General features: G+C 42.9%; 1 protein-coding gene across 1 annotated transcript in view; it reads right to left on the reverse strand.

Moving 5' to 3' along the window:
• Positions 1 to 4,106: 4,106 nt before the first annotated feature.
• CENPU (centromere protein U) overlaps positions 4,107 to 23,920 on the reverse strand; it is a 57,422-nt gene continuing 37,608 nt past the window's right edge. Inside the window, exons 4-14 of the mRNA XM_056803821.1 lie at positions 23,202 to 23,316; positions 20,323 to 20,437; positions 19,497 to 19,560; positions 18,728 to 18,943; positions 14,253 to 14,322; positions 12,896 to 12,977; positions 11,658 to 11,736; positions 11,117 to 11,164; positions 9,117 to 9,178; positions 7,441 to 7,597; positions 4,107 to 5,446 (exon numbers count right to left, since the gene is read on the reverse strand). Coding sequence (XP_056659799.1) covers positions 5,333 to 5,446; positions 7,441 to 7,597; positions 9,117 to 9,178; positions 11,117 to 11,164; positions 11,658 to 11,736; positions 12,896 to 12,977; positions 14,253 to 14,322; positions 18,728 to 18,943; positions 19,497 to 19,560; positions 20,323 to 20,437; positions 23,202 to 23,316 — 1,122 coding nt within the window. The 3' untranslated portion in view covers positions 4,107 to 5,332. The remainder of the gene's footprint in view (positions 5,447 to 7,440; positions 7,598 to 9,116; positions 9,179 to 11,116; positions 11,165 to 11,657; positions 11,737 to 12,895; positions 12,978 to 14,252; positions 14,323 to 18,727; positions 18,944 to 19,496; positions 19,561 to 20,322; positions 20,438 to 23,201; positions 23,317 to 23,920) is intronic.

The following is a 23,920-nucleotide window of genomic DNA, read 5'->3' on the forward strand; positions in this document are numbered from 1 at the left end:
CCATATCCCCTCGACCCATGTGATCAAGCAGTTGTTTTTCTTCTGTGTTTCTACTCCCACAGTTTTTCCTCTGAATGTAGATATTGATCTTTCTCATAGATCCCTCCAACTTGTTCAGGATCACTGCATTGCCACTAATGGAGAAGTCCATTACGTTCGATTGTACCACAGTGTATCAGTCTCTGTGTACATTGTTCTCCTGGTTCTGCTCCATTCGCTCGGCATCACTTCCTGGAGGTCTTTCCAGTTCCCATGGACTTCCTCCAGTTCATTATTCCTTTGAGCACAATAGTATTCCATCACCAACATATACCACAATTGGTTCAGCCATTCCCCAACTGAAGGGCATCCCCTCATTTTCCAATTTTTTGCCACCACAAAGAACTCAGCAATGAATATTTTCCTGTACATGTCTTTTTCCTTATTATCTCTTTGGGGTACAAACCCAGCAGGGCTATGGCTGGATCAAAGGGCAGACAGTCTTTTATCGCCCTTTGGGCATAGTTCCAAATTGCCCTCCAGAATGGTTGGATCAGTTCACAACTCCACCAGCAATGCATTAATGTCCCCACTTTGCCACATCCCCTCCAGCATTCATTACTTTCCTTTGCTGTCATGTTGGCCAATCTACTAGGTGTGAGGTGATAAGGGGTTTATTTTTTAAAGGATTGGATTTATATTAAGAGCGTGGTTGCCAGAAATTTAATTAATTCCAAAGGAATTTTATTTATAATTTCATTATAAAATGTAGAAAGAGTGAAGCAAGAAATCAGAGGATAAGGTAAGATATCTAGCCTCAGCACTAAGTAATTTATCTCCAGCCCCCCTTGGGCAGGGAGAGTTAGTTTCAGCCAGCCTTGGCAAAGCCCATGACCTGGGGGAAGCCTCTCTCAAAAGTAGGTTTTTTCCTGAGGTCTGTCTCTTCAGCAGTTAAGAGTCAGCCTTTCACTCACCATGTGTCAGTCCAGTCAGCAGATTCTTCTGTTCCTCTTCACCAGCTTCAACTTGAAAGCATGAAGAATTGAATTCTCACAGGATGTAACAGCTCCTTTTAAAGACATTTTCTCTTGTGTCACTTCCCTAATTCTATGTCTATCAATCATAGTCGACGCTCTGCCTAGGACTGCCCAGAAGGCAGTCAGTCGATTCTGATTCATCACCCACTATCATACACATGGGTCACAGACCTCCCCCAAAGTGTGAATAGGGTGTTTGCACCTTTGGTGATTAAATCTAAAATGGGCAGATTTCCATGCTTAACTTTAAGTAGGATGTTTACACTTTTGGGGATTAAATCTAAAAATAGGCAGATCTCCCACTCAACTTAAGTACCGTATTCTAAAAATAGGCAGGGGTTACAATTTAATCTTCACAATCAGGGGAGAGTTAAATATTTTCATTGTTATAATCAGGGGAGAGTTAATTTTAATCTTCACAAAGGGAGACAGGCTCAAAGGCCTCCTGCAAAAGAGCATTCCAGGGGCGGGAGGTTAAGGAGAGACAATAAGGCCAGTTTCCCTGGATTAGAAGAGAAGGAAGGTTGGATGGGTAGGAAGGGCCCAGGTTGTAAAGGGCTTTATTTTCAATCCTGGAGGTAAGTGGAAATCAAGGGAGATGGTGAGCAGGATAAGGTGAGTGGTCAGACCTACGTTTTAGGAAAATCACTTCGGCAGCTGAGTGGAAGATGGGCTTGAGGCTGGAAGCCCAATTAGAAGGAAAGCCACTGGGTAAGTAGAGAAGGGGGTGTATTGTAATAGGGGCATTTTGGGAAATGGGATTGGATGGGATAAATGACCTACTTTGGACCAGTATCAATGGTTTGCACTATGGGTGAAAGGGCAGGCTTGCCTAGGCCAGAACCTGGTCAAGGGTCCAAAACACAGACCACTCAGTCACAGAGTAGGCAAAAGTCACTGGAAGTTGTAATTTACTCTGAGAGGTTTGAAGGGAAAAGGGAATTACTATCATTTTTTCTAGCTAATGACCTCAGAAACTACACCTTTGTGAGAAGGCTCTTCATGGGCTTGTTAGACTATTCTTTTCACCCTCTCCTCCCTCACCTAAAAATCCCGAACCCTAGAACTAGTTATCCTATGCTAACCCAAACCTCCTTTAATTGTTATTAGAGATATTGAACTGTGGCAGATTAGACAGGGACCCAAGGGAAAGATCCCAAGTCCAGATGAACTCAGATCTCCACTTACTGACAGCTGCAGATGACTGGATGCTGCTTCAGGCTAGCTCCAGGTTCAAAGATCTTTCAAGGGAAACACAGGTCTCAACAGCAAGGACAGGTATAGAAACTCCCCCAGGTATTTGGCAATAAAATCTTTGCAGCTGCTTACAGTCAGCAAACCCCCAGAGAGACTCCCATATCCTAAGTTCTCAGGTCAACCCTTCCTTTTCAACATTCTAGAATCTTTCTTCATGCACCTGTCCTCTGCAGACCATCATCTCTTACTATAACCCTCTCTTCCTCATAACAATATACAGGAGATGTGGGGAAGGCAGAAAAGACAAGGGTAAGTGATGAGTCAGAGATGACGTGGGCCGGAAGCATGGCTAATTAGAAAGGTGGCATGCCTTTGCAATAACAGGGAAGTTTGGAGGAAGGTGGAGTTTTGGGGAAGAGAAAAAATTGGTTGGGACATGCTGTGGTTCAGACGTCTATTAGATGTCTAAAAGGCATTTGTTGATGTGATATTAGAAAGCTCTGGAGAATAGTTAGGACTGAATATATGGATCTGGGAATCATGCACTGAGATAAGAGATACCACCAAAGAAGATGGCATAGAGAGAAAGGTGTTCTCAACACACCCAAGATGGAGATCCAAGATGGTAGCCCTCTCAGCTTACCAGGCATCTGCTGACAAAATAAGAGCCTTCAATAAACCTCACTGGGATACACAGATTTTGTCTATGTTATATTTGTCACTTCTGGCTTCCACTGCTTGGATAATATGGAAAATGAGCAAGGGAGCTTGAATGAGTTTCCTTTTCATTTAAAAGAACTATAGGGGGCAGCTGGGTGGCCCAGGGGATAGAGAGCCAGGCCTAGAGATGGGATGTCCTGGGTTTAAATCTGGCCTGCCGCTTCCTAGCTATGTGACCTTGGGCAAGTCACTTGACCCCCACTGCCTAGCCCTTACCCTTCCTTCTGCCTTGGAGCCAATACACAGTATTGACTCCAAGACGGAAGGTAAAGGGTTAAAAAAAAAGTTTACTGAGTGATGGGATTTATTTACAAATCAAATGGAATCATTTTAAGACTGTCTCTTGGGACAGGCACTTGTGAAAACTGAAATGATCCAAAATAAAATTCTCTGGAAAACTCAAATTATGGAGGAAAAAACTACTACATGGAACCTTTCCTTTGATCTGGCAAACCCCAGTCAGACGATCCACCAAAGCTGTTTGCAGAGACTCTGCAAACAGCTTTGGTGGATCGTCCAGCCAGGGTGAGAAGCATACTAAGCTTACAGGAGGGTTTGTGCCGACTAAGAACTACGAAGATTCTCAGAGCAGTGATAGTTTATTGGGAAAAGGATGCAGGCTAAGGGATTAGGTAAGTCTTTTACAGGACAATGGTTAGTAATGATTTACAAGATGGAGACAATAGATTAGGTTACCTCAGTGGTTCTACGCAGGAATTTCTGTAGGTAATAGATCAATATGTCAATGGCTGACTACCTAGTTAAGGTTTCTCATGGAATTCTTGTACCAGTGATTCCTGGCAGGATATCTGATAACAGGTAAAAAATGGATTGAGTTCATGTTGAAGGGAAAAGCTACATGTCTTACTGCTTCTAAACCCAGAGGCTTTGCACGGGGTGTTCTAGGCTTATTTCCACAACCTTGCTGAATGGAAACCCCCCGACTTCCTATCTACCCAGAAGTTTTACGTCCTGGGGTGTGCTGGGCATGGAAGCCTCTGTCTTTTTGTGCTGCTCCCACAACTGGTTTACATATGCCAAGGAGTTCATTGATAAAAACACCCTGGTATGTTGGCCCAAATTCATGGCAGCATGATTTGTTACTGTAAAAAGCTGGAAACAAATAATATACCCATTTATCATGAAAAAAACTGAAATAAATCTTGGCATGTAGATATAATGGGATATTATTTTATTAGAAAACAACAAATATAAAGGATTCCTAAATTGGTATGAAGAAATGACGGAAATAAGGCAAACCAGGAAAACAATACACACAATGAGAACCCAAACAAACCACTGTAGTTTTAAGACCAAAACTGCGCTGGAATAGAGAAAACATACCCCCTTCCATTTTCGCAGAAATGGGACATTTGTAGAATATCACTGTATTTTCAGAGAAAGTTGGGCTGTTGATTTTGTAGAACTAACTTTTTAAAAGTAAAATGGAAGTCTTTCTGTGTTGGAAGAAACGAATATATATTTGAAAGTTCATATATGATACAAAGACAAAAAGATAACAGAATAAGGGGGAAAATTTTATGGTTAAAAAAAAAAGGGGTCGGGGAGAGATTGAAAGCACATCAGCAAAATGTTATCTATGCTATATGCCCCTCCCATTTTTTTAAAACTTGTACCTTCTACCCTAGAATCAATAATTAATATATATATATATATCAGTTCCAAGGCAGAAGAGTGGTAATCCCATTAAAAGGGTCACAGACAGCTAGTTGGTGACTGAGGTCACATTTGAACCCAAATCCTCTTGACTTTGGGTCTGTATCTCTATCCACTGAGACATCTAGCTGTCCTTTCCCTCCCCTTCTTAAGAATTAAGAAAAAAATACTATGGCTTAGGGAAGTATATTTTTGGCAAGTCATTTTATTATATCAAAACAAAATTTATCCTCTAAAAGAAATTTTCATTCAGAAACTTAAAATTTGAGACCCCCTACTGCTAAACAAAATCAAAACTATAGCTCTTAAGATATTTAATATCTAGCCAGGCAAAATAACTAGCAATGACATTGTTCTATGAAGCACATTATCTAATCTAATTTTGCTGATTGGTGGCACTGCAAAATTACTATCATTCACAAATAAAATCCAATTGAGAAAATCCTCTCACACATCAATGTGCTTTCAAACAACACACACATGCATCCAAGAAAACTTACCAGCAAGTGTGTTTAACTCAAGTAGATCCTGGACATCTGAAAGGTAACGTGTGCTTTTTACTCATCTTTTTACAAAACCACAGACCTTTACCAACAGGGCACTGCTCTAAAGCACATTCAAAAAATAATGACAGATCTTGAGGACAATTTCATAAGTTAAATACAGAAAGTCACTCATCTCCAGAAAAAGTATTCCGAGGTCGACATGAGGCAAGTTCTTTCTCATTTGTGATCAACGAGCTGTTGAAGGTGGTCGTTGATGTTTCTCAGGTGTTGTGCTGCTCCTGCGATGCCTCTGGCTTCCAGCAGCAGAGCTGGCAGGCTGCATATATCGTACTATTGAAGGAAGAAAAGTCGTTAGAATGACCATGGAGTTGGAATGATCAAGGTAAGTCAAGGCACCTACCTCCTACGAGTGAAATCTTACAATTCTGTGGCACTGCACAGTGACCTGCTCTCTTGTGCTCGGAGAAAACTGTTCTTGGACGAGGGGCCCTAGAAAACGGGCAACTCTGGGCCAAGTCCCTGGAGCCTGTGGATTGGAGCCCCCACTGGTGATCAGAAGGGCGCTGTCCTGAGCATGAGATGGGGCACTGGCCGCTCGGGGCCAGTGTTGGGCCCATTGGTACCCTGCAGAGGTCAAGGCCTGGCTCAGACTAGTGCTCCCACCCAAGTGGTCCCTGCAGACATGTCAGGCCACGCAGTCTTGGGCTATGGCTATATTTTAAGAAGAAGGCTCTCTGGTCTCCTCTCAGTCTGTTTAATGCTGTCTTTGGGAAGGCAAAGAAAGCATTCAATTAGAGAAAACCAAGGGAAACAGAGGGGAGTGGAAAAAAGGAGATAATTACTGAAGCAGGATTTCCTGGGTCCTCCTCGTGACCAACTGTGCTTATCAGGCCAGTGATAGTTTGCTCTTTCCCCCTAGTGTCATAGGGCTCATTTGCTCTCTCGCCCTCCCTCTGGGTGTGTGAAAATATATACGTGAAAAACATAGAGGTGCACCTAAGGAATTCATTTCTCAAAACCATTCATTCCTTAGCTTGTGGAAAGGCTCCTTAAGTAAAGATACGCTTTCAGAAAGCCGTTTCTCTCCTCAGAAGACAAGTTCCAGACGATGAGGTGCCCAGTGACCAGGAGGTCACCCCAAGGCAGCTCCAGCAATAGAGAAGCACTTCAGGAGGCGCTCCGGGACCCATGAGTGACCTCAGGAAAGAGCACCTCTCCCAGGACACCGGACATGCGGCCTTCGGGGTTTCCTAAGCTCGGCCAATGGGATCAAATGATGTGGGGTTAGGCATCTTTCTCTAATATGGCGACCTAACTCGCGAGCTGGGACTGGCCAGCCAGCCGGGAAGCACTCCAGGGAGACGGAGCCCGCCTCCAGCCCGTGGGAGGCAAACCGTCCTGAGAGCTCGGAGTAACCCGGGGGAGCCTGGCCCGGAAGCTGCTCGCACTGCCGGACCACGAGCTCCTTTTGGCTACTCGGGGTTGGTCCCCAAGCTGCTCCTCCGAGATCACCAATGTGGCTCCGTCAGAGAGCTTCTCCAGCAAGTGATGGAGGGACGCCACAGCCCCGCCACCGAGGGGCCCTCCTGCTCGCTTCTCAGATGCTCCTCCCCACTGTGGCAAACACCGTATTTTGCCAGTGTTCCCTTTCAGCCTCCTTTGTACTTGTTCCCGGGGGGCAGGATTCCTACCGTCTACATGGCACTTACGATGAGCAGGCCCGGTGCTAATCGCTTCATTATTTGATCCTCACAAAACCCCCGAGAGGTAGGTGCCAGGGTGTTCATTTTACAGATGAGGGAATGGAGACCAATGGGGTTAAGTGACTGGCCCGGGATCACCCCGCGAGGAAGTGTCTGAAGCCAGATTTGAACTCAGATCTTCCCAACTCTAGACAGCGCTTTACTTAAATTTCATAAATGCTTGCTGGCTGATTCTGGAGAAAAGTGGCAACAAGTGGAGTCTGCCGGTTTTCTTGGATGAAAAAAAATTACTCTATTCTCAATAAGGATTTGTACAAAAGGCCTAAGCCTCCCCATGGGTTTTCTGTAGCAAGGCTCTTTCCAATAAACGTGACTTCAAAAGTAAAGAGCTTAAAGCAGTGTAACGAACGGAGACTTATTTTGTCTCCAGGGAGGTGTGCTCCTAGGTAACAGCGGTTAGTGCTGGGCCTGGAGTCAGAAGCCGGGCTGGGATCCAGCCTCAGACCCCGGCGAGTCCCTTAAGCCGCAGCGTCAAGGGCTCTCTCGATGGGGCTGGCCCACCCCATCTGTGGGTGTGCACAGAGCGTGCCACAAGCACGCCAGGACCCCGGCTCGGCTCACCTGTTCCCTCTGTGCGGGGGCGCCCCTCACAAGAGCTGCATAATCGTCATGAAGGTGCTGCAAATTGGACAGAAACCACGTGGCTTCCCTGAGGGCAGATCTTCGGTGCTTCAGTTCCTCGTACTTCCTCTGAAGAAGCTTCAGCTGGGGTTCAGCACTGAAACAAACACACTCAGCCTGGGCTCCCAGAAGCACCCCCGCCCCTGCCAGCTCCCCAGCACCCAGCGAGGGTTCAAGGCACTTTATAAATGCCGATAAAGGAAAATCCAGGGTGGAGCTACACTGTCTCCAGGGTACCACCTACTTCTAAAATTCTAGGACTTTCCCCAAGTATTTTGGCGTATAATTTTAGTTAGCAAAAAGAAAACAAGCAGCAGCTGGGAGGCTCGGTGGATGGGCAGTCAGTGTTGACTCTAGGATGGGAGGTGAGGGTTAAAACTGTGTCAAGGAAGTTCCTTCCCTCCCCCTCCGGAGCAGCCTGGCCTGCCCGCCAACATGCCTCAGCTGACAGTTGTGCGGTGAAAGTGAGGGGCAGGCAGGGAAGGGGGAACGAGGAAGGCACTGGCAGGCTAGGCGAGAGGACCGATGAGGCTGACAGCTACGACTGTCTACCCTTCCTAACAGACTTCATAAAACACACCCCTGGGTAGGAATATTAATTTAATTCTCACACTGAACGTCAGTAAGCGTGCGCCCCGCTCTAACGAGGCACGTGACCTTAGGCCAGTCGGTATCAGTTCACGTGAAGCTCCGCGTGGGCCGGGCCCCGTGCTGCCACTGTCACCCCGAGGAGAGGGACGCTCCCTGCTCTCAAGGCGCCCCCAGCCTAACGGGGCGGACGGCACAGGAGGTGCCCATAGCAGTAACGCGCCGAGGGAGGACGCTGGGGTGCCCAAGGCCCGCAAAGGTTTCCCGTACAAGAAGAGACTTGGGCCCAGGCCTGCCCGAGGGTCCCCAAAGCCAACAGAAGAGGGTCTTGTCTGTGAAAGAGCCGGGAGGAGCCTGCAAAGACGGAGGGGACGGGCTAGGATGGGCCTTGAATGCCAAACAGCATTTTGTCTTTGCTTGTCTGGCAGCGGGCTGACTAGAGTTTACTGAGCAGAACTGGCACGTCAGCGGCTGAACAGAGAACGGATGGGAGGCTGCTGCAGTAGCCAGGAGTGAGGCGAGGAGGGCCTGCATTGGGGGTCAGTGGAGGCGTCAGGAAAGACGCTTGTGAGGCTGCTGGAGGAGGCCGAGAGGACTCCTGGGATGGGCACAAAGGCCTGACAGGATGGTGAAGGGGGGAGGCTCGGGGGAAGGAAGAGGTTGGTTCTGGGCGTGGCCTACAAGTTCCTACACCTGTGGGGTGGAGGGAACCCGAGGTGGGGGTCAGCAGACGGGGGGGAGCCCACAGGGAGAGCACCAGGACCCCGGGAGGCCAGGCTGAGCTACAAGGCAGCTGGCTGGGATGGAAGGCTCAGGAGGATTTTCGTGACTGAGGAGCTGCAGCTGCATTTATGGGCAGGAGGAACTAAGCCAATAGGGAGAGAGGAAAGTCTCTGAGCAGTCAAACGTGGCTGCCTCCCGGTCTCCTGGCTAAAAGACGAGAGGACGACGCACAGGAGCGATGCGGACCCCACGATGCCTGCTGGAGCCTCCTCGGACTAACCGAATGGCTGCACTCCATCACTTACCTGATGTGCTGCTCTTGGGCTTCAAACAGACACTTCCTTTTCTTATTGGCGTCTGTCATCACCTGAGTAGCACAGGAATGAGCATCATCACTATGGCTGCTTACATTTCCACAGAGCATTCAGAAATGGCAATTCCCGTTAGTCTAATAGCGAATACTTTACAGTGCTCGCTATGTGTCTGCCTCTGTGCTGAGCGGTCATCATCTGATTTTCACAGCAACCCTGAAAGTGTATCATTGAAAATCTGTGACCCTAAAAAAGAACCACATCCCGGGAGCCCACTGACTTCCTGTCGTTATGGACTTCCTGTAGACAGGGAATAAATATTCAGTGGGCAGTCCTGCTCAGCTTTTTGGCATGATGCAGCGAACATGGTGGTGGTGGTAAGCTAAGCGCGGGGATTTTGAAATGGCTAATCAGCCATGGGCACGTGGTCTTTATTCAGTATCCCCTTTATTCCTTGATTTCTAATGATCATATAATAAAACTCCTAAAATATAATATTTTTACTATTAAGTACTCAGTGGATTGAGAGCCAGGCCTAGAGATGGGAGGTCCTAGATTCAAATCTGGCCTCAGACACGTCCCAGCTGTGTGACCCTGGGCAAGTCACTTAACCCCCATTGCGTAGCCCTGACCATTCTTCTGCCTTGGAGCCAATACACAGTATTAACTCCAAGATAGAAGGTAAGGGTTTAAAAAAAAAAGATTTAATTTTAAATTTTACAAAAGGCAGGTGCTATTATTATCTCCTTTTTTAGAGATAAGGAAATGGAGGCAGACAGGGTGGCGTGACTTGCCCAGGGTCACATGTAAGGCCAAGCTGAGCTCCGGGCTTGCTGGCTCCAGGCCCTGCTCTACCCACCCTGTCATCCACCTGTCACAAGCAGGAGACGACCTGTCGTCGTGGAAAGACTCAGCCTTAGGAGGTCATGGGATCACTTCCTTAAGAGCCGGAAGGACCCACCCTGCCATTTAGAGATGAGGAGCCTCGGGGCAGCAAGGGGACGTGACACCCCTCTGTTCACACCAGGAGTAAACCTCAGAGACAGAATTTGAACCTGGGCCGTCTACTGTCGAAACAGGGCTCCTTCCATTGTGCCACACGGCCTCCATGGGTAGAAGGAGCCCCAGAGATCATTAGATGAAATGTTGGCTCGCCATCCAGGGCTTGGCAGAAGTCCAAAACAGAAGACAAGAAAGGGCTCTGAGTCCCTCCGGGAAGGAGCTGTAGGTCGTCTGTTTCCTCATCTATAAAACCACCACTATGGTGATGAATGTGTGAATCCATAGAGTCAGGACAACTGGAGACAATTCCTGGCAAGGAGACATCCCGTCATGTGAATTTGACCTCCAAATAGTGTGAGAAAAGCACTTTGGCATTCTTAAAGCAGCCCAGAAAGGCGAGTTGTCTCCCTTGACAATTCACATGTGGCGCAGATATTATCCTCCCCCTCATACGGATGAGGAAACTGAGGCCCAGAGGGAAGGGATCTGTCTGAGGTCACTTAGTAAGTCGAAGAGCTGGAACTCAGATCTTCTGACCCCCAAGTCCAGAAACCCAGCTTTCTTCTCTTTAAGACTCAGGGCCCAGGGTGCTGAGGTAGCATAGGCCGAGGCAGGAGGAAGGGGCCCAAATCGGGCCTCACACACTTCCTCACGGGGCGATCCTGGCCAGGGCACTTCACCCCGACAGCCTAGAGCTGCCTACGCTTCTGCCTTAAAAGATACTAGACAGAGGGGAAAAGGCTGAAGGATTCCGCACGCATCAGGAAGACCCGACTCCGCTTCCGCCTCAGCTGCCAAGAGCAGGTCATTTCAGGCCTGTCCGGCTCAGCGTACAACCGCAGCGCCTCTTCCCGAGGCCTGCTGGGCAGACCACAGGGCAGATCCCTGGGAAGCGCTGCTCACCATAAAGCACCCCCCAAGAGGGGCCCAGGTACTGTGGAGATGACTGTTTACCAGTTACAGAAGGACAGCACAAAGCACGTGAGACCTACCCTGGCGTTCTCCCGCTTCAAGTTTTTCAGTCTCTGGACTTCCGTGAGCTGTACACGAGACAAAACATGACATTCACACTCGACGTCCAGAACCAGACCCGTCTGTCTACGGATGGATGTTTTAGCAAGAATGCACACCCGCCCAGTGGACTGGGCCCTGCCGGCTCCAGCGTGGCCTCGCCCAGGCTACAGGCCCGCGGCCACAGCAGGAACACTGCAGTCCCTCATCTAAAGAGCAAGAGAGGGGGCAGCTGGGTGGCTCAGTGGATTGAGAGCCAGGCCTAGAGACGGGAGGTCCTAGGTTCAAATCTGGCCTCAGCCACTTCCCAGCTGTGTGACCCTGGGCAAGTCACTTGACCCCCATTGCCTAGCCCTTACCACTCTTCTGCCTTGTAACCAATACACAATATTGACTCCAAGCCAGAAGGTAAGGGTTTAATAAAAAAAATTAAAAGTAAAAATAAATAAAGAGCAAGAGACAATGTGCACGCATCCAACAACTCAGACTCCAAAATGACGGTTTCACATCAGTAAAACGTACCATTTTAATAAGCTGTTCCTTAAAAACCGAATAAAACCGGTCGATTGCTCTCTGACACACTCTAGATGACACTTGCTGCCTGCAGAGACAAGAGCATTTACTCCGAGCAGGCCACATGATGAGGCTGTTCTCTGGGTAAGAATGATAAATGCATATTTTAGACGCATCAGGTGCCCCTTCTGTGGTTCTGTATAAATGGGGGATGAATCGATACATATATTTAAAACTGCCAAGTTGGTCTTCCTGACATTTGAGTCCATTGTTTTTTTCAGATTCCAGTGCCATGTAAATCTAATTTCTTTGTTTTTTTTTAAAGCTCCCCCTTCTGTCTTATAATCAATACCAAAGATCAGTTCCAAGTCAGAAGAGAAATAAGGACCGGGCAAACAGGGTTAAGTGACTTGGCCCTGGGTCACACAGCTAGGAATTGTTGAGGCCACATTTGAACTCGGGACCTCCCGATTTCAGGCCTGGTGCGTCATCCACCGTGCTAGCTACTTTCACAAAAATCCCTTTGGTCTTTCCTAGTGTTAGCTAATAAAATACTGTTCAGAAGAGTCTGAGAAATGATTCTTTCTTGGACCAGTCAGATGACAAAATGGTAATGCCAGAGATAGGTCATCAAACTTCTTGTTTATTGACAGAAGCGATCCTAGTGCAAGCTGTAAGCATGCAACAAGTTTTTGCAGATTCATTTCTGTTTTCTTAATAGACTACATGTATGTTTATATATACACATATACCCATTTGTATATACATACACAAGATCTCTCACACACATATGCTTTTAAGTGTACACATGTTTTCTCTTCCAATTCTGCCTCTTCTAGGAAGCCTCCCTGGATTCCTTCAGTTAGCAGCAACCCCTTCTCCCTTTCAATGTCACCTGGAACTTTTCTTATTCCTCTTTTAAGCACAACTCTAATACATAAGCGTCCCATGTTTTTGAATATGTGTCTCTCAGGGGCAGTGTAGAATAACGATGGATCAGGGATCTGGCCTCGGAACAAGGGGGCTCTTGGGTTCTAGCTGTGGCCCTGACACTCATGGTGTCCGAGGCAATTCTTCCTGCAAGAATGATATCCCAGGTCCTATCCTTATCCCTTATCCCCTCCCTAACTTAGAGGCACAGGGGCTGTTGCACCCTTTTGAAGTTGACTTGTGGAACTGAGAATGCTATCTTGATGAAGACAACACTACTATTATCTCGATGGAGGAGCACAATGGCAGACACTTACTTGTACTCTACCAGAATTTCCTCAAATGCTGATAAAACAACCTCTGGCTTTCTGAGATCTCTGGTAGACCTTTTCTTCTTACCTAGAGACCAAACATACAGAGAGGAGGAGAAATCACTGAGATATGAGAAAGGATGCTATTTCAGTACTCTTACTAAAAATAATCACGGCATTCTCTAAATGCTGTGTGGAGCACTGCACGTGGAGTCCAAAGCCCAGGGCTCGAATCCCAGGTCAGCTCCAGAGGACCTGTGTGATTTGGGGCCAGTTAATCTCCTCTAGACCTCGATTTACTTAGCAGAAAAACTAAGACATTGGACTAGATGACAATGAGGTCCTCTCAGGCTCATGAATTCTGGAGGGTCAGGGGCTTGCTGGTATTCCAGTAGCATCCCTGGGACAAGAGTAGCTTCTGGTAAGGTCAGCTTTAATGGCTAATGTATTTTCATTGAAAATAGCCAAGAAGAATTCATAGTATGAAAACAGGCTGTCTTTCATATACGATGTGAAAAAATTTAATTTAATTATCCTTAATTTATTCGATATGTGACCACTCATACTTATATAGCGTTTTTAAGGTTTACCAGGCATTTTCTTTACAGAGACTTACCGAGATAGGGAGTACAAGTATTATCACACATATTTTATAAATGGGGAAGCTGAGGCTCACTAGATCATTTTTTTAAACCCTCACTAGAAAGATGGTAGTAACTTGCCCAGGGTCACACAGGTAGGAGGTGTCTGAGACCAGATTTAATTTGGCTCCTTCCCCCTCCAGGCCTGGCACCATCCAGCTGCCCCCATTATATCAGCTTTTGACTGAAAACAAGGTTTAAAGAGCAAGGAGTTTCTTTTTTAAGAACTCTCCCCTAAGAAACACAATTGGTGAGGGAAGGGGAAATCAAGGAGCCAGGGTACAAATCTGCTTAGGAACTTTGGCAGAAGCGCAGAGGCATCTTTGGATCAGAGACATAGAGTTTGTCTTGTCCAATCCCCTCATCTTACAGATGGGGAGACTGAGACCCACAGAGATTAAATGATTTACCCAGTTAGTAAGTGGCAATGTTTGGACCCAGACCCTTTGGCTCCAAAGCCAGCATTCATTCCAAAAGTCCCTACTATGGAATAGACAAAGCCAAATATTATGACTCAAGGCAATCTTTTTCCTTCAGGGAAGAGAAAAGTAGATCCCCTGGAAGCACAGAAGTCTCACAATTATTAGCACAATTGATAGTGGGAGTTTTCCTCCTCTGGAAGCTTCAGGTCCAGGCCTCATTCATATAGTATATATTTGAATTTACTTCCCAGAAAGGAATTCCTAACTTACCATGAAGCCACAATAGTCATTATTTATTACCTGAGTTTAATGGTCCACTTTGAGATTTCTCCCTCTTTCCATGAGGGCTCCGTCTTGTTCTAGGAGGTGTCTACAAATAACATAATGCAACTTGAGAAATGGATGCACTCACTGAGAACGCAGTACGTAAAAAAAAGGACAAAACAATATGTAGGGAAAATATTTGTCATTTTCCTGCCTTTGCTCAAGAATAAGATAAGAACTTTTTAAAAAATGCCAAATTATACTTTCAAAAACTTGCATGAAATCATGAACTATGCAATTAATCCAAAGTGATGTTTAACTGAGTTATAATTTGCTTGTAAAGTTCAGTATATTCTCACTCATTCAGATTAAAAAGCATCACACTTCAGGGAGATGAAGGATTTATGTTAAAAAGCCTGGGGGGCAGGAAGGTTTGGTGGGAATAAATCTACTTTAGGGGGAGAGAAAGAGGGAAGGAGAGAGACAGAGAGAAGGAGAGAGGGAGAGAGAGAGAGGACAAGAGAGAGGACTGAAGTCAGAGCATGGAGCCAGGAGTTAGCGTTTATATAGCACCTCTATGTGCCAAGTACTGTGTTAAGTTTTTCAATTACAGTTTTACCCCATTTGATCCTCACAACAACCTTGGAAGGCAGGTGCTATCATTATTTCCATTTTACATATGAGTAAACTGAGGCAAGCTATGGTTAAGTGATTTTCCCACAGTCACAAAACTAGTAAGTTTCTGAGACAGAATCTCACCTCAGACCATGTTAATGAGTGTATCCTTTATTCTGTAGGCAACAGACAGATTCTGAGCAGATCAGATCTGTGCCTTACATATATTACACTAATAAGCATTACTTCTAGGAGGATTCAAAGAGAAAAATGGAAGGAGGGGAAATTACTGTGTTAGTTGAACAGGGAGATAACGGGGCCCTGAGCTACGGTAGCAGCAATGGGAATACTGAGAAATTTGGGGAGCAGGGAGAAACATGATATTGGTTCTAAACATGTTGGATTTGAGGAGAAGCAGAGAGAATATGGCACAAAGAACGCCAGATTTGATGTTAGGGAGACATGACAGGTTCAAATTCACCGTCGGAGCCTCAGTTTCTTCATCTATATCAAAGTGCTATGGCTAAGATCAAATGAGGTAACATATTTAGAGCTCTTTGTAGTCTCAAAATTCACTCTATAAATGCTAACTGTTGTTATCCATGATATGGATTTTTACAGCTGAAGGGCTCTTCTGAGTGCCAGGATCACCGAGGAGCACACATACTGGCCATGGGGCTGGGGGGCATCTGTGAAGTTTCCACGTTGGGAATTCTCTACTCCAATGAAATCCTTAGTCAGGCCAGAGAATTACTCCTGGATATGCCTGAGGAACGCTTTGCATCCCCCAAGGAGCAAGGCAGGCCTGATGATGATGATGATGCAGAGGGCAGGCCTAGAGGCACAGATTGGAAAGATAATCCCAAAGAGGTGATATCTGAAGTACAAAATGAAAAAACACACTCAGAGAATGAAGACTCAAGGAGGAAAAAAAGTGTACCTTGGACAGAGTCATGAAGATCGCCTATATTTCAGTAGTGGAAGAGACTGAAGAGCTAACTCCCCCAAAATGAATAAACAAGCCAGGAGAGGTAGGATAGTATGGTTTCATGGAAGTCAAGGGAAGACAGAATTTCAACAAAGTGAGGATGATGGTGTAGGTTAAATCCTAACTAGAGAAAAGTAAAGGAAGATGAGACTCAGTGGATTTGTTTATTAAGAAGTCATTTGGTAACTTTTGAGGAAGCAACTGGTATATAGTAGTGGAGGTGAATTATGTTATATACACTAGTATTTAAGATAAAGTGGTATAAACCAATCTTTGCAGACAGGTGGCAGGAGAAAGAAGAGAAGTAGGATGATAGTTTGAGGGTATCAAAAGTTTTTAGGATAATGGAAGCTTACATATGTCTTTAATGAAAAATGAAGCAATCAGCAAAGAAAGTGAGATGGAAGTTATAAGTCAAGTAGAAATAATTAAAGGAATATTTTTTGTAGGGAGGAATGAAAAAAAATACATTGGGAGAAAAATAGCAAAAAAAAACCCCAATACATTGAGAAAAATATGACATAGTGTTAAAACATACAATGTTTCACACCTACTCTGCAAAGGAGTGGTAAGAGATCTTTTTCCACAAGAATCATTAGATGCCTTCTATGTGGCCAGTCACTCTTTAATTAACTTGGCAGGAGGTGGGTAAGATATTTTACCCTAAGTCCTCTGGGGTCATAGTTGGTCAAATTTCCTATGACCAAAATTCATGTCTTTCAAAATAGTTTGTTGATATTGTATAAATTGTTCTCCAAGTTTTGCTTACTTTGTTCTTCATCAATTCCAGAATTTTCTAAAATGTCTTTTCTAAAATATCTTTCACTATTCTTATAACATAAGAATATTCTATTTATATACCATAATTTGGCCATTCATCAATTAATGGAAACTATCTTCATTTCCAAATCTTTTTTCTTTTTAATAACCTCAAGAGCTACCCTGCAAAACTAAAGGTTTTTCTGCTTGTAATGATTCCCTCTCTAGTATTGTTCTCCTTAACTCTGTCCTGATCTTGCTTTTTTCCCTGTTGAGTTTGATGTATTTTTACACTAAACACTATGTGAGTTCACTCCTCCTTTGACCATTTCAGATAAGAATGAGCTTCCTGATGGCTGCTTCCCTTGCCTCTTTCTTCATCTATTTTTATATCTACCTTCTCTTTTCTGCAGCACTATATTCCTTCTTTTGCCATTTTTTTCTTTCCCCTCTTATAATAATCAGAACAGAATCAAAGCAATCCCAGGTCTTTGGCTTCTCCCTCAATGCCCTCTGAAGACATTAAAATTTGGAAAAGACATGTTTCTTCTCCCCCATTAGAATCTTAGCAAGTCGTCAGTGTACAGACCCTTCCAAACATTCATTTTTCTTTCTAGGTTTCTTTTGAGTCTTGTGTTTACATTTCAAAGATCCTCTTTTGTTCAGTAGTTTTCCTCAGGAATGTTTCAAAATCCTCTATCTCATTAAAAAAATCCTCTTTTCTGAGATCATACTTTGTTTTGCAGAGAAGTTATTCCTGAATGTTAAGTCTATAGAGTTTGCCTTTTGGATGCTGTATTTCCAAAATTTTCTTTCATTGGAAGAAGATGCTGCCAGTACTTGTGTGTTCCTAACATTCCTTTTATACCTGAATTCTTACTGGTGGTTTCAAGTATTTTTTTTTTTAATTGACATGAAAGCTTATGGGTTTTGACTGTGAGACTCCTGGAACCTTTCCTCTTGGTTCCTTCAGATGATTTTTCACTTTACCCTCTGATAGTAATAGATCTGACCAGTTTTCTATTATAATTTCTTGAAGTATAACATCCAGAGGATATTTTTAGTCATGTTTTTACACAAATCCAGTGATTATCAATCTATTTTCTAGGTCAGTTTTTTTTTAATAGCATGCGCCTTATTTTCTTTTCTTTTTAAAATTTTTTTATTATATTTCTTACTGTCTCATAGTCACTGAGTTCTGTTTGGTTTATTTAAATTTTCAAGAAACCTATTACTTGAGCAAGGCTCATCACTCCTATTCTAAATTGTTCATTTTTCCAATTTTTTCCTCTAGAGCTTTTACTTCTTAATCTCTTGCTTCATTTCTTTCTTGTATCCATGTAATTCTCACAGAATATCTACTTTTACCTCTTGCAATTATTGTGGAGTTACTCTGGTCTTCTAAGTTTAGTTTTTAGGTATTTCTGAATCTGTAGTAATTCTTCATACTGGTCAGTAACTTCCTCATAATTCCACCCTTCATTCTGAAATCAGAATTGTGTGCCTGAGCCAGAATCTGTTGCTCTTTTGGGTAGGATGGATGGCCCTGCTTGATTTCAACCAGGGTCACCTACATTTCTCCCCTGACCTCTATTTCCTGGGATGTGTCTACACTAAAAATATCAATAGTTTTTAAGCCCTCTTGGATCTTTATGTCATTTGGGGATAGAGTGCTACAGACCTCAGAGCCCCTGGGCCTTAGATATTCTAGTATGAGTATGGTTACCTTCAGAAGGCCACTTCTGGTCCCAACCAATCCCAAGGTTCACACTGAGTTTCCCACTCCTCTATGGTTTCTGGAGGTAGTCCCCTGTTCCTCCTGCCTTTGGATCAGAGCCTTGCAGGCTGGGTGTCTAGTCTTACGCTTCCTGTCTTATTTTGCTTCACTATCACTGTCTTTTCTGGCACCTCTTCATTCCTACTGCCTGTGGGTCACTGGCTTATTCTGTAACTCTGAGGTGGAGGAAGTCATTTACTAGGGTTTTTCATTGGCTTTCTTGATAGCTATTCAGTCTGATACAGATTTCCAGTGTTTGCTAGAGTGTCAGTATGGGACCCTCCCTTCCAGAGTTCAAAAGTCCAGAACATATACTTTAATAAGGGGAGACAACACAGAGAATAGTAATGGCCAAAGAGAAAAATCTCTTACCTTTTCCTTCTCAGTGGTAAGTGAGGCTCTCTTAGCAACACAAATGAGTTCATCAGATGACACTGATTCCACAGGTTTCTCTGAAAGGCTTGCAGAATACACAGTTGGGGAAATTTTAACTTTCTGTTTTTTCATACTCTTTACCATAGATGTCACTCTGTCTGAAACACTTTCCAATGTGGTATCATTAATTCTTGATTTGGATTTTCTTCGCATCTACAGAAAAACCAATTGCAGTATTGTCTTGAAAATAATTCAAAATTATTAAAAACTCAACTTGTTAGGAAGCTGGCAATGCACACTAAGGGTTATATATGAGCTCTATACAACTGTTATTAACAGTTAAATGTGATTTCACAGGCCCTGAGCCAGCTCTCAGAACTTATTTTTTAGCTATTGCAGAGAGCTAATAATGCATAAGAGGTTTAGGTAGACCTGATTTTACTACTTACTAGCTATACCATCCTGGGCAACTCAATTACCCTATGCCTCAATTTCTACTTCTGCAAAATGGAAATAACAATGGGGGAATCAAAAGAGATAGTGGCTATAAAGCATTTTGCTCATCAAATGCTATATAAATATAAGATTACTATTCAATGCAAAAATAGCATCCCAATAGTAGAATATATATGTATTATATTGGAAGCATTCTTTTATGTCTCAAGTAGAAATTTCTTTTGTCCACAAAGTTGCTGGTGAAAACTAAGTCTCTCTATAGCCATTATCTGAACAGGTTTAGAAATGCATATGGCTGGCTGGAATTTACCTTTTTCCTTCTCCCTATTATAGAGTCCTCTTCTTCCTCAGAGTGATTTTCAGTCACTTCCACACTGCACCAAACAATACACAATGTAAACTTTAACCAAACTTTTATCCGTGTAACTCTTCCAACTGTCACTTAAAATGACAGCAAGATGTTACACATCAATTTTGTAACAATTCCCCAATTCGGACTTTGCTACTAGCATCAATGCAATGATCCAGGACAATCCTGAGAGACTTATGAGAAAGAACGCTATCCACATCCAGAGAAAGAACTGTGGGAATAGAAATACAAAAGAAAAACATATGATGGATCACTTGTTTATATGGGTATAGGTTTTGGGGTTTTCGTTTTAAAATTTTATTATAAAAATGAATAATATGGAAATAGGTTTCAAGTGATAATACATATATAACCCAGTGGAATTGCTTGACAGCTCTGGAGGGGAGAAGGGAGGAGGGAGGGAAAAGAGAATATGAATCATGTCGCCATATATTTTAAAATAAATAAATCAGAAAAAAAGAAGCAATGTCCTAGTTTAGTTTGCCGGACCTATGATGTCACTGGCTTAGGAAAGACCCAGGGAGGAAACTCCCTCCACCATTGCCAGTGGGCCATTCTGCAGTAACAGAAGTCTTAGGGAATTGTCCAGGACCTCGAGAGGTTAAGCAAGAAGCTCATCCAGTGTGATACCACTAGTGCATTGGAAAAGAAGATAAAACTACAACCCATTGACTGATAATGCCTTCTAGTTTTTGATAAGTAATTACTATAATGAGTTCTTCAACAATCCCATTAAGACACACAAAGGCAACTGGCTTTAACATACCCTTTTCTGGCCTTTTTTCCAGGTGGAGGAGAATCAACTGAAGGAATTGTCGTCTCACTAGATCTGCAGATTTCTTCCATTTCCGAATACAGAGCAGTACTATGTAAAGGAGCAACTATATAAAATATAAGGACAACACTAAAATGGCATTGGAACTGTTACATTTGCTCCCCAAACCATGAGGTCTGAAGTAGTCTCATTTCTGAAAGAAGCTTCCATTCATCTTTTTTTTTTTTAGTGGCAAACAAAACAGCTAAACCATCTTGTCAACATATGGACCTGGATGTGAATTATTTCAAAGTTAATAGTAACTTTTGGGAAATGTATGTTTAATAAAAGAATATCAAGTGGATATAGGTAAGTTCTCGCATCCTCTGTTGCTATTGAGATAGGAAAAAGATACCACATGTGATCTAGTGATGAAAATTAGATATATATAGATTGACTTAGAGCAGCTCTTTTTATAGGAACAAAGAACTAAAAACTGGGGAGGGAGAAAGGTACCCATCAATTGGGGAATAGATGAAATTATATAGTTAATGGAATATTATTGTGCCATAAGAAATATTCAAAGGGAAAGTTTCAGAGAAACCCGAGATGATTGATTTGAACTGATGCAGACTAAAGAGAACAGACCCAGGAAAATAATTTCTACAATAATGACATTAAAAACAATCTTACCTTCCTTCTTAAAATCAATATTAAGTATTGGTTTCAAAGCAGAAGAGCAGGAAGGGCTAGGCAATGGTGATTAAATAACTTGCCCAGGGTCACCCAGCTTGGAAGTATCTGAGGCCACATTTGAACCCAGGACCTCCTATTTCCAGGCCTGGCTTTCAATCCACTGCGCCATCTAGCTGCCCAACAACCACATTTTAAACTAGTCTTCTTTTTCTCTGGAGTTATCCCTAAACATTCTTCAGTTGTTTCGATTAGTCCCTGTGTGGATCGATTGGTTCTGTAAGACTATCAACTATGTAGATTGGTTCTTTAGTTGTAGTTTTCTTTATATCTATTTTCTTTGCTGTTACTGTGTTGTGATGGTTTAGAGAATTGTGATGTTGCTTTTTCTTTACCGATGTAACCTTATGTTGTTGTTAGTGTTATGTTTTGTAACTTTTTCTTTTCTGTCCAATCCCTAAACCAAATCTACATGCAAAGAAATTTTCTAGATATGCTTTAATTTGTTCTTTAGTTTTCTCTTTTTGTGTTAGTAAGCTCCATGTATTTGAATTATATATATCTTGTTGTATCTCTGCTATAACATTCTGAATCTCTTTTTCCATCTCCATAACATCTCTCTGCTTTTTACTAATATTTTGTTCCAACCCTTCTTGTAAAATTCTTACATTTGTTGATATCACCCTTATGTCACCATCACCCTTTATGTATTTTATGTCCAATCCCTCGTCTCTTCCTTTTAACTACTTTCCATTCGTTTCCCCCACATATAGTCTTTTGTTTTAATGAAGCTGGGTCCTTAGCTCCAACATCTGAATAAAGGTTTCTCCCCTTTTTGGATAGCTGCCTGCATCATTTTTAGATCTGGTGCTTCTGATTCCTTTCATCTGCAGTGATCACAACAACTATTACTTCTCTCATAGTTCTTGTAATATCACGTACAAATGGAAGGAAGCTCCTGGACTAATCACAGAATTGTGGGTACAGTAAAGAAGTCATGGTATTTATTGGAGAGAGAAAGATCAATGGCCTTTAGGAGGTATGGAGAATACAATGAGAGAAGACTTGACAAGAAAACCAACAAGCAAGGTCAGACAATAGATTCCAAGAACCTTTGGGAACAGGGAGAATACAGATGAACTGCAGCTGGGAAGTGCTTGGTTTTGAGCTTTCTTTTTTTTTTCATCCTCAATCCCTTAGAAAAGTACCTAAGTAGATTAGTTGTTCATGTGAATTTCAAAACTACTCCGCCCTATTCAGACCATTCTTTAGAAGATAGGATTTAGCTATTTCCTGATCAATAACAAGAGATACTTGGAATAACAGAATCAGGTCTTGCGAAACTACAATATCCACCCTACTCAATGTAACAAGATTAGAAAGTGCTGCAGCAAAAGTCAAGATTTAATTATTTGAGAATATGACCTTCAACAGACATGTGCAAAAAGGGCAGACCTCTGGGCGGTCCTAGGTCAAGCCAGAGCCTCCATTGGCACATGTGAGATGCAGGAAGTGAGGTAGAGAACAGCCTCGGGAGTTCTCCAGACTTCCTGTGATGAGGGCTAGAGGCAGTGGGAGGCTGATGCTTGGAGTTGGAGGAGGCGTGAACTGTTTTTCTCCAGATTGGTCATGTGAGTGATAAGGACTGATCTCTTTCCTTGCCTTGACTATCCAGGGCCTTAAAGCCCGCTTTGGCTCAGCCTGAGCAGAGTGGGTATTTAAAACCTCTTTCCTTCTCTCTCTCCCTCCCTCTCTCTAATACTTTCTTCCTCCTGTTTGTAATTAAAACACCATAAAAAAAAATGACTGAAAAAAGCCAGTGCTGGGTTAGTCTTTGGTTCTTCAGTACTGAATATTCTGGGTCATTTTGGCCTGCTTATTCTGCTTTTGGGTACCAGTAAACCCATCTTTCTCGTTTTTGTGTGATTAAATAGCAGTGCAGTTACAAAAATTAAAAACAAGAAACTTTGAAACTGTGCCTGTGTTGAGCTAATAAAAGTGTTTTCTAAGTCGCAAGTACCATACAATTGAAAGATATTCCTGTTGTTGATGACAGAAAACCAGCTTCAACTCACCTAAAATTGAGGGGAAAAATTCAAATAAACAAGTATTTTCTCTGAGATACAGGCAATGGATTTTTATATTTAAAGATATTATGAATATTTAACAGCACAATTTTTAAAAATTCACATACTAACCAAAGGAATCACCCAATTCTTCATCTTGCTCAGTTTCATTCACCTTCCCAATAACTGAGAGGTCCAAGTCTTCAGGGAAAGGTATTTTACCAGAAAGATGCAGTTTTTTGTTTAGCTAAAAGTGAAAAAAGTCAAATAACTGAATTGTTCTGCTACTAAAGATTTAATTGCATTTCTTTAATATGGATAGTCTTGCTATTATGAATGCCTTGAAGAGGAATCAAAGAAAAATGGATTCTCCTTAACAGCACCCTCCTTCCCTAGATACCCACTTATATGGACTTATATGGCCCATAGAGGCTATCTCCTTAGAAGGCTGTCCTTTCAATAATGCCATCAATATGTTATACAGACATTCCCACCTAATCTAATGGAAATTGCTATCACATCTTTTTGACCAACTACTCATTTATACTATTATTTCTATTGAAACAAACCTAAATTGTTGCTTTCCGGGAACTAGTTCACAACATTTGATGAAGTTATACTTTTCTATATCCCCAGCACTTGGAACAGTGTTGGCGCATTGTAGGCATTTAATGAACGTTTAGTAATTTTTAATTAATATCAGCATATACATGGCAAAGGTAATAAGAATGTAAAACAAACACTACCAGGCTTCAAAGATAGTTCAATTATCCAATAAATCACTTCATGAAATATAGTTCAATCATCTGAGAGTCACTTCAAAGAAGTATTATGTTCTATACTTCCCTCTT

This window comes from Monodelphis domestica, chromosome 6 (genome assembly GCF_027887165.1).
Source record: "Monodelphis domestica isolate mMonDom1 chromosome 6, mMonDom1.pri, whole genome shotgun sequence".
NCBI classification, from domain to species: domain Eukaryota; kingdom Metazoa; phylum Chordata; class Mammalia; order Didelphimorphia; family Didelphidae; genus Monodelphis; species Monodelphis domestica.